Below are 10472 nucleotides of genomic sequence, written 5' to 3'. Positions count from 1 at the left end.
AGGCGCCGTTTAGTTCGGGCGCGTAGTAGGCGAGCGATGCGTCTGAACACATTCTTTAGGGGAAAGGCGAAGAATATGTGCAGAATAAGGCCAATACAGTGTCTTCCGTCACGAAAGGGCCGGAATTAATGTCATTTTCGTGATTATCTTACTGAAAACTGCAGGAAACAATGGGAAACTCAACTTTGAAATTTTGGTCACAAATTGGTAAATTTGGGAAAAGTAAAGGTCTGGGATGAATTGGAAGTCATTTTCGTGATCAGCACACCAAAAACTGCAGGAAACTATGTAAAACTCGACTCAAAAATTTTTGGGCCAAAATTCGTAAAATTTGGAAAAGTAAAGGTCTGAGATGAAAATTGGGAAATCATTTTCGTGATCAGCACACCAAAAACTGCAGGAAACTATGTAAAACTCGACTCAAAAATTTTTGGGCCAAATTGGTAAATATTTGGAAAAGTAAAGGTCTGGGATGAAATTGGAAGTCATTTTCGTGATCAGCACACCCAAAACTGCAGGAAACTATGTAGAACACGACTTCAAAATTTTTGGGCAGAAATTGGTAAATTTTGGGAAAAGTAAAGGTCTGGGATGAAATTGGATGTCATTTTCGCAATTTCTAAGTGTGTTTCCTGTTCATTGTGTCTGTGTCGTAACATGAAACCCCGACACTGTTTCTCAGTCGAGTAACATTCAACAGCCAGCATTGAATTACTTAATACGATTCACAAATGCTTCAATTACCATTCGATATCTCCGTTATTGAACTTATGAATACACAATGTTATAAGTAATACCTAAAAAGCCTTTTATCTCCCCTTTTTTTTTAAACTAGTGGATAAAAATACATTGATTTATCTCAAATTTAAATTTAAAAAAAGACACATTTACAGGCAGGCTGATTGCAACTACTTTACGGAGAAGACCTTCTGTCAGATCCAATGAATCGTTCCATTTAATTCAATGTCGAGCCCACTTATTGCTAAACGCAAGTTAATCTTTTTCATAAAGATAGTCATGATGTGATATTTAAACTTTAAAACAGTATAGCATAAGTATTTACCTAACATTCTGAATAAATTAAAAAAACAGCCAACTCAAACCCTGACTGACACAAATTACCAGTTGTCGCAGACAATGTATGATGAATTTTAAAAAAATCGTCTCATGAAATCATATGACCAAGTCACTGAATCGTCTCATTGAATCAGATGTCAAAGTCAAACCATGTATGCGCTACTCTCACCCCCATATAGTTATCTTTAAGGTTAGTATAGTAAACTTACAGCATTGCTATGAAGCCTTTCCCCAGAGTCAGTGCCAAGAGTCAGCAAAGACTATTTATTTTGGCAAGATTAGTGTCTGGTTTGTACTTTTAGATTGCATTGATCTATTTTCTAACTGTTATTGAGCAAAGCAAACAACTAAAAAGTATAATGTCTGAGAATAAAAAGGAAATACAATCTCAAAACTTAAAAAGACCAAATCTTTTTGCAATTATCAAACGATCAAACACACTCCACTGACTAAAACATTTCCCCTGTGGCGGGGGAGGGGAGGGGGCGGACGGACGGACGAAACGCGTAATAATTGTCACTTTCATTTTCCGTATTTCACTGTGTTGACACTCCGGAGGGGTTTCAATCATTCTAGAATATCGAAAAACTAAGACCGAACTCACTTCTAAGCCCTTCTCCTCTCTATTTTGTTTTATTTGCCAATGTTTTGACAGTCCCGTATTTGAGAGCCGCGGCCGCAAGTATGAAAAATTGCTATATATGCTGCCAACCTTACCACGCTAAGAACCTAATTCAAAAAGATGTTTTGAATATTTCAAACGGTAGTAATCGTGAATATAAGATAAACTCCCCCTGTGGGACCTTTAGGGGATGTTCGGTGCAAAATTTGGTAACGATTAGTGTTGTAGTTGCTGAGAAACGTGAGCGTGTACGCTACAGACTCACAGAGGGACAGACGCACGACCAGTCACTTTTTGGAGCGCCCAAACACGGCAAGGGCTCGCTATCGCTCGCCAATAATTCGTAAAATAACTACAAGATTCGTGAAAAGAACAATTGTCATATTTTCGACAAACTTTACTCATAAATTTAGGAATAAATTCGTAATTTTACGATGAAATCTTAATGTTACTGACGAAAGATCGTAGTTTTACTGATAAAATCGTTATCTTACGACTATTCTTGTTTTCTTACAAATCAAGCTTACTTTTATGAATAGTTGCCTGTTAAATCTGTACCACGAACTGAACTGTTTTTTTACAAAGTAAATTGTAAATTCACAAATTGTTCATCATTTTACAAACTGCTTCTTAAATTTACAGGTGAAATTGTTAATTTACAAGTGTGATTGTAAAAGCAAGTCTGAAAAAAATGCGTTTTCGTGCGTTGTTTCCTTACTATGGGGATGGCTCAGTAAATACACGCACGCCTGATCCAAATTATTTCCCCATTGATTGAATAAATTATGATTAATTGTGAATTATGTAAAATTATTACAAATTATTGGTAATTATTCCAAAAAAAATTAAAATAATGAAAATAAAATTGAAATTGTCCGGAAGGACGATCATGCTCCGTAGCGACGCCCGAGCAGCGGCAAGCTTATGTTGATTTGGGTTGTGTCGAGCAGGACGATCACCGACGTGGATTTATTCAAGTCATCGACACGAGGCTAATCACCTGGTGTGACTAATTAAGTGCTGCTCTGAAATCCACGGTATGAGACTTTACGCAACCGCAACATCTGTCGTCTCCTAGCGGACTTCACCGCTACAAACACCACGAACCATCACTATCTATTTGGAAAATTGACAAGCATCCAATATTTCCATAACGGTGCATTACAAATTCAAACGAACGTGACAGTACATGGGTGTCACATTCGTTTGGATGTGACGACATGTGTACTTGGGTACCATGTGTCACATACGTTTTAATGTGACAGTTTGACAGCTGATTGCATGTCACACCCGAAGTAATGTGACAAAGCGGTGCGGTGAGTCACATTCGTTTGAATGTTGATTTTCACCGTTTGTCACGCTCAAACTAACATCGCCGTTTTCACGTGAAAACAAACGTGACGTCACATTCCTTGGCTGCCAGTGCCGTTATGGAAATATTGAATGCTTATCAATTTTCCAAAGAGGAAGTGATGGTTTGTGGTTTTTGTAGCGGTGAAGTCCGCTAGCAGACGACAGAGTTGTGGTTGCGTAAATTCTTAAATCGACTAACGTAGCCTCAACCGTGGATTTCAGAGCAGCACTTAAGGGGGCAGTCTCGTCCCTGTACCCTTTTTGAGGGGGGTTTTCCCCCCCTCTTTTGATGACGATGATTTTTTAAATATACCTCTTAGAGACAAACGGAAAAACCAAATGAAAGAATGGAATTTTTACAACTTTTTAAAAAAAAAATATTTTGTTTGTCTTCAGTTGTAAGGGAGTTATAGGGAATGAACAAAAGCCGACAAAAATACAAAATTTCACTGCGCGACAATTTTCTCCGGAAGTTCTTAACTTTTTGGCAATGGGTTTTGCGGCATCTTGAAGATGAAAAATCCTCTTTATTTTAAACCCTACAATCATCCATATAGCCCAAGGATTACACTTTTTAAAACGAAACCCAAAAAACCTATACAAACTTAGGAACGGTTTTAATTTGGGTTTTCCCCTTGGGCTACATGGACGATTGTGGGTTTAAAGTAAAGAGGTTTTTTTCATCTTCAAGATGCCGCAAACCGATTGCCAAAAAGTTAAGAATTTCCGGAGAAAATTGTCGCGCAGTAAAATTTTGTATGTTTTTTCGGCTTTTGTTGCATTCCCTAAAACCCCCTTACTACTGAAGACAAAACAAAATATTTTTTTTGAAAATGTTGTAAAAATTCCGTTCTTTCTTTTGGGTTTTTACCTTTTGTCTCTAAGAGGTATATTTAAAAAATCATCGTCATCAAAAGAGGGGGAAAAACCCCCCCTAAAAAGGGTACAGGGACGAGACTGCCCCCTTAATTTGTCATACCAGGCCATTACCTCGTGTCAATGAGTTGAATAAATCCACGTCTGTGATCATCCAGCTTGACAAAACCCCAAACCCACCTAAGCTTGCCGCAGCTCGGGCGTCGCTACGGAGCATGATCGTCCTTCCGGACAATTTCAATATTATTTTCTACTTTTTTTGTTTTGGAATAATTACCAATAATTTGTGATAATTTTACATAATTCAAAATTAATCGTAATTTATTAAATTTAATGGGGAAAAAATTTTGGATCAGTGTGCGTGTTTTTACTGAGGCCATCTCCTTACTATATAGGAAGAAAAAATGCCTGAAACGACCAAAATTTGAGGATTAAGTTTGTAAGTTTAAGAATATTTTTGCCCAAAGGGGGAAATAACGGGATGGCTTTACTGTATCCCCGCACGCCTGAACCAAATTTTCTTAATAAATTTTGAAAATTTAAAACATAAAATAATCATCAAAATTCCAAAATTATCTGAAATTACTCCAAAATATTGCTAATTAATTGAAATTTATCAGTATTATTTCAATTAAATTATTATTTTATCACTTTGTTTGCAGTAAGGTAAGGCTTGTGGTTGACTGCTCCCAGGCGGGTGACAGCGTGCTATCAATTACCCAACTAAATCCGAATCTGCAGATCGTGATTGCGTCTGATATTTAAATTTGGGAAACCGAGCCGTCAGACGAGAGGCATATACACCTGAAACTAAAAGGTCCAACCTATCCTAACCAAACATAACGGATTTGTGACAGACCTTACCCTACTCGCGACAAATCAAACTCTAACGCAATATATCTTACTCTAACGTGGCAGATCTCACGCTACTCGTAAGAGATCATTCTCCAAGCAGCAGATCTTACGGTACTCGTTTCAGATCTTACTCTAAAGCGGCCGATCCTATGCTGCTCGTGACAGATCATCCTCTTAGGTGGCAGATCTTACTTCACATGACAAGTTCTTAGTCTTACGCGGCTGATCAGACGTTTCTCGTGACAGATCTTACTCTAACGCCGCAGATCCTACGCTACTCGAGACAGATCCTACTCTAAGGGGGCAGATCTTGCACTCTCGTGACGATTTCTTCAGTACTTAACGCAGGATATTACGTACTCGTGCCAGATCATCCCTGACCCAAAAATCCCCAGCCTCTCGCAATGTAAATTCACCCCCTGGAAGTGTCCACTAAAAACATCCCCTCACCCAAACGTTTGAGATAAAATATAATAAAACTAGGGGTACGCGCCGTTTTGTTTGGGCGCGTAGTAGGCGAGCGATGCGTCTGTATTCTTGTAGAAGATGGGAAGAATATATGCAAAGAAAGGCCAATACAGGGTCAATGTGAAACTCAATTTAAAAGTTTGGTCACAAATTGGTAAATTTGGGGAAAGTAAAGGTCTGGGATGAAATTGGAAGTCATTTTCGTGATCAGCGCACCAAAAACTGCAGGAAAATTAAAACTCGATGTAAAAATTTTGGTCCGAAATTGGTAAATATTTGGAAAAGTAAAGGTCTGAGATGAAATTGGAAGTCATTTTCGTGATCAGCACACCAAAAACTGCAGGAAACTATGTAAAGCTCGATGAAAAAATTTTGGTCCGAAATTGGTAATATTTGGAAAAGTAAAGGTCTGAGATGAAATTGGAAGTCATTTTCGTGATCAGCACACCAAAACTGCAGGAAACTATGTAAAACTCGATGAAAAAATTTTGGTCCAAAATTGGTAAATATTGGAAAAGTAAAGGTCTGGGATGACATTGGAAGTCTTTTTTGTGATCAGCACACCAAATACTGCAAAAAGCAATGAAACACCGAGGAAATTTTGGTCGCAAATCATGTAATTCTAGTTGAAAGTATGGGTCTTCAGTTGTTGGGTTTTCTTAAGAGCGTTTCCTGTTCATAGTGTCATGCCACGAACCCTGACCCTGTTACTCAGTCGAGTAACATTTAACAGCCAGCATTGAATTGCTTAATACGATTCACAAATACTTCAATTACCATTCGATATCTCCTTGTTACTGAACTTATGAATACGCAATGTTATTAGTAATACCTAAATAGCCTTTCTCCCTTTTAGTTTAAACTAGTGGATTTAACTATATTGATTTATCTGCTTTAAATTTAAAAAAGAGACATATTTACAGGCAGGCTGATTTCAACTACTTTACGGAGAAGACCTTCTGTCAGATCCAATGAATCGTGTCATAGAATCCAATGTCGAGGCCACTTATTGCTAAATGCAAGTTTATCTTATTGATAATGATAGTCATGGTGTGTTATTTAATCTTTGAAACAGTTTAGCAAAAGTATTTACCTAACATTCTGAGTAAATTAAAAAAAAAGCAAACTCAAACCATGACCAACACAAATTACCAGTTGTCGCAGACAATGTATGATTTAAATTAAAAGAATCGTCTCATGAAATCATATGACCAAGTCAGTGAATCGTCTCATTGAATCTGATGTCAATGTCAAACCTTGAATGCGCTACACTCACTCATCATATGGTTTTTTTTAAGGTAGTACTATAGTAAACTCACAGCATTGCAATGAAGCCTTTTCCCAGAATCAGTGCCAAGAGTCAGCAAAGACTATTTATTTTGGCAAGATTAGCATCTGGTTTGTACTCATAGAATGTTTAATATATTTTTAACTGTTATTGAGCAAAGCAAACACTGAAAAATATAGTGTCTGAGAATATAAATGGAAATACACTCACAAAGGGTTAAAAAAACCAAATCATTCTTGCAATTATCAAACACACTCCACTGACTAAAACATTTCCCCTGTAGTGGGGGAGGGGAGAGGGTGGACGGACGGACGAAACGCGTAATAATTGTCACTTTCATTTTCCGTATTTCACTGAGTTGACTCTCCGGAGGGGTTTCAATCATTCTAAAATATCGAAAAACTATGACCGTACTCACTTCTAAGCCCTTCTGCTCTTTAGTTTGTTTTTTTGCCAATGTTTTGACAGGTCCCGTATTTAAGAGTCGCGGCCGCAAGTATGAAAAATTGCTACGAGCTGCCAAGCACTGCCAACCTAACCACGCTAAGAACCTAATTCAAAAAGATGTTTTGAATATTTCAAACAATAGTAATCGTGAAATAAGATAAACTCCCCCCGGGGGGGATTAGGGTTCCGGTGCGAAATTTTGAAACTATTTTTGCGGTAGTTGCTGAGAAACGTGAGTGAGTTACGGACACACAGACAGACAGACGCACGACCAGTCACTTTTTTGGGACCCCCAAACACGGCATGGGCTCGCTATCGCTCGCCAATTATTTACTTGTACATTAATTATATTCGCCCGAGTCGTGGGCATAGGGACAGTCAAGCTATGTGCACGAGCAGATTTCGTGCATAGAGAGAAGGACTGCCTATTTACACGAGAAAAGGACGGGACGTGCGAATAAGGTTTGCGCCACTAAAGGCACGACTCGTGTAACTTTGTTTATATTTGCTGTTCGCACTGGCTGTGCTAACGACAATCGTTTAGGATTTGATATTTGTACGAGAAAAACGCCAAGAGGATAATGCAAATTATTGTGCACAAAACTCCACATTTGATAAAATAAGCGTAATCAGATAAGTACTTTTCTGCTTTAACCGTACTAACTTGGATGATACGGAAGATTTTGTCCGATTTTGTCTATTTTAAGTGTCAACAAGTCAACAAGTGTGTGCTTGAACGAAGTTCTTTAAAGTATTTAAAATTCCAGGTACTCGTGCAAACAGTTAAGTTTAAACACTTTGCACGAGCCGTTAACTTTCGGCGCGAACACGGACAAGGTTCTGTGTCTTTCCAGTTCCAGTCTAGAATTTGTATGTGTACCTGTGCTCTGACTTGTTGGACACCATGGACGATTTATCTGTTGAGAATGAGGAAGTGCCGCCGGAAAGAACTGAGCCTTACGTCGGTCAGTGCTTGATGATTGGGTGTCAGCTAAAAAGTTTCTTGGTTAGTATTTTCAATGATATCATTGTGTTCAGTAAGGTTAGGTTTAGGTTCCGTAGCCACTAATTGAACCATTAGTTCTAATGTGTTCTAATTGATGATCTGTTTCTTGCCGTTGTTCAATTTTGACATTTCTGTTTGTAATAACTTTCGATTTTTTTTTGTTTAATGCGTGTCACAGATGCTTATGCAATTAAGAATGACTATCAGTTGGTCACTGGTAACTCTAACACCATTAAGACAGAAAATGAGAAACTGGCAGCAATGGGTCGGAATGACCTGTACAAAGTTGAGCTTGAGTTCAAAAATATTACCCTGACCTGTCCCTGTGGGGGGAAACGGCGGGTTAACAATGGTCGTGGGGAAAGGGAAATTCAATCGTAGGTATTTCTCTGTTAAATGTGAAACATTCTCGTTGTTGCGCTGTTTTAATGTATTGGTCTTTCACAGAACTTGGAAACTGGGATGTCCTGCAAAAGTGCATCTGATTGCCAACAGACGCCAACTTGTAGTGAAAGAGTTTGTTACTCGTCACAATCATACCTGTGACGCACAATTTTTTAAGGCACTACCGAAGACAAGGAGGCTGAAAATGGCAGATCCACAACTCCAAGACACTGTTAAGTTGCTTTTTAAAGCAGGTGTGAAGCCCTGCACAGTGAGGACCGTTCTCAGGGAACAAGGTTCTGGTGAAGTTACTCAGCGTGACCTGGCGAATCTGCGGTAAGTACCTTTCCCTCTGTAAAACTCCTGCTGCTCAAGATTGTTCTATTTTAAATGCCATGATAATTTACAGGGCCAAATGGAAAGCAGATGGTCTGGAGGGCAAAACTCCAAAGGAAAAGCTTGTCGAGACCCTGGAGAAGATAAAAGAAGCTGATCCTGGAACTTCTATCCATATTGGTGAAACTGAGGGGGAGATGACCCACCTTTTTATTCAAACCACAGCTATGAAAAAAAATGTTCAGAAGTATGGTAAAGTACTTTTGCTTGACCATACATACAAAGTGACCAAAACTGAGATGCCGGTCACTGTTATGATGGTGATGGATGGCAATGGTGCTGGCAGATCCGCAGGATATGCATTTGTAGCCAACGAGAAAGCAGTTACTATTAAAATGGTCCTAGAGGCTTTTGTGAAGAGTGTTGGTGAGGAAGTGGCCAACAACATTAAAACAGTGATAATTGATAAAGATTATTCTGAATGTAGTGCCATTAAGGCTGTTTTGCCTGGAGCCCAAATTCAACTATGTGATTTCCATGTTTCCAAAACATTTAAGAAAAAGGTTCAACAGGAGAAACACTTAACTGATCCACAAAAGCAGGAAGTTTCAAAATTGTTACTTGAGCTACGATATTGCTGCGACCATTCCAAGTTTGCTGAGCTCTGTGATGAACTTAAATCCAAAGTTTCTGAAGAATTTTGGAAATATTTTGATGATAACTGGCTGAAATGTGAAATGGCCTGGTCCTTCCGTGATAAAAAGATATCACCAAATTTAGGAAATACCACCAATAATAGACCGGAAAATCACAACTCTAAATTGAAAATGGTAAGAGCCACCCTTTTCTTGAGAGTGGGTGCAGTTTCACTTTTTCTTTCATCACATTTGTTATCAACCTTTTTTTTTTGCCAGTTTCTGAATGTTGACAAAGAACTTTATGAAGCTCTTCTTCTCATCCTTGAAGTAGTTCAAAATAAGGAGGAAGACATTCTCTTTTTAACTACCACAGAGTCTGTGAAAGAGACTTACATCATGCATTGTCATGACCCTGTCATTAAAGAAATTCTAAATGACATGACAAAATTTTCAGCAAAGCTTACAATTTTTGAATTCAAGCAAATCCCAAGTGATGATGAGCTTGAAAAATGGCAGACCACCAACTCCAGCTGTCTGTGCCCACACTGGTGGAGTTACTTACTTCCATGCAGACACATTATGCAATCTAGAAGGAAATCTGGTAATGTTTGGCAAATTTTGTCTGTAGACAGCTTTTATTCACAACATTTTTTAAAAATTTCTTGGATTTTAATTTTACAGGTGCTACAATTCATGATCGGTCTGAGATTGACCCCATGTGGCTCTTACCTGATTCAGACAATGATAGGGAAGAACAAAGTGTGGATTTCGGACAAGGGAGGGTCTATCACAATGTTGTACCCAAAATGATTCCACAAACATGGAATGAAAGGTACACCCATGCTATGTCCAAGGCGAGGGGTCCATCACTCCCCAAAATTGTGTACAATGATTGGAGGTAAAATTGATTGGGCTGATTAAAAGTGACTGTAAAAGACTGTATGAATGGAAATTTTCAAAATAATTGGTAATGATTGTGATTGATTTGAATGATTGGAAAATGATTGGAGGTGATTGGAATTGATTGGAAATTGATTGGAATTGATTGGAAATTGATTGGAATTGATTGGGAATTGATTGGAAACGGTCAAATATTGATTGGCTGCCTGAGCACTAGATGCA

The 10472-nt window shown here is 38.4% G+C and overlaps 1 protein-coding gene across 1 annotated transcript; it reads left to right on the top strand.

Moving 5' to 3' along the window:
• The first annotated feature begins 7890 nt into the window (after window positions 1-7890).
• Window positions 7891-10252, top strand: LOC117643353. Its single transcript, XM_034382197.1, has 6 exons — window positions 7891-7951; window positions 8171-8369; window positions 8440-8712; window positions 8786-9542; window positions 9627-9951; window positions 10032-10252. Exons 1-6 carry the CDS (start codon window positions 7891-7893, stop codon window positions 10250-10252), a joined length of 1836 nt encoding a protein of 611 aa, XP_034238088.1.
• The last annotated feature ends 220 nt before the right edge of the window (window positions 10253-10472 follow it).

This window comes from Thrips palmi, unplaced genomic scaffold, assembly GCF_012932325.1.
Source record: "Thrips palmi isolate BJ-2018 unplaced genomic scaffold, TpBJ-2018v1 HiC_scaffold_17, whole genome shotgun sequence".
NCBI lineage: Eukaryota > Metazoa > Arthropoda > Insecta > Thysanoptera > Thripidae > Thrips > Thrips palmi.
Note: the sequence above shows the minus strand (reverse complement) of the source record. Positions and strands in the feature narration are given on the sequence as shown.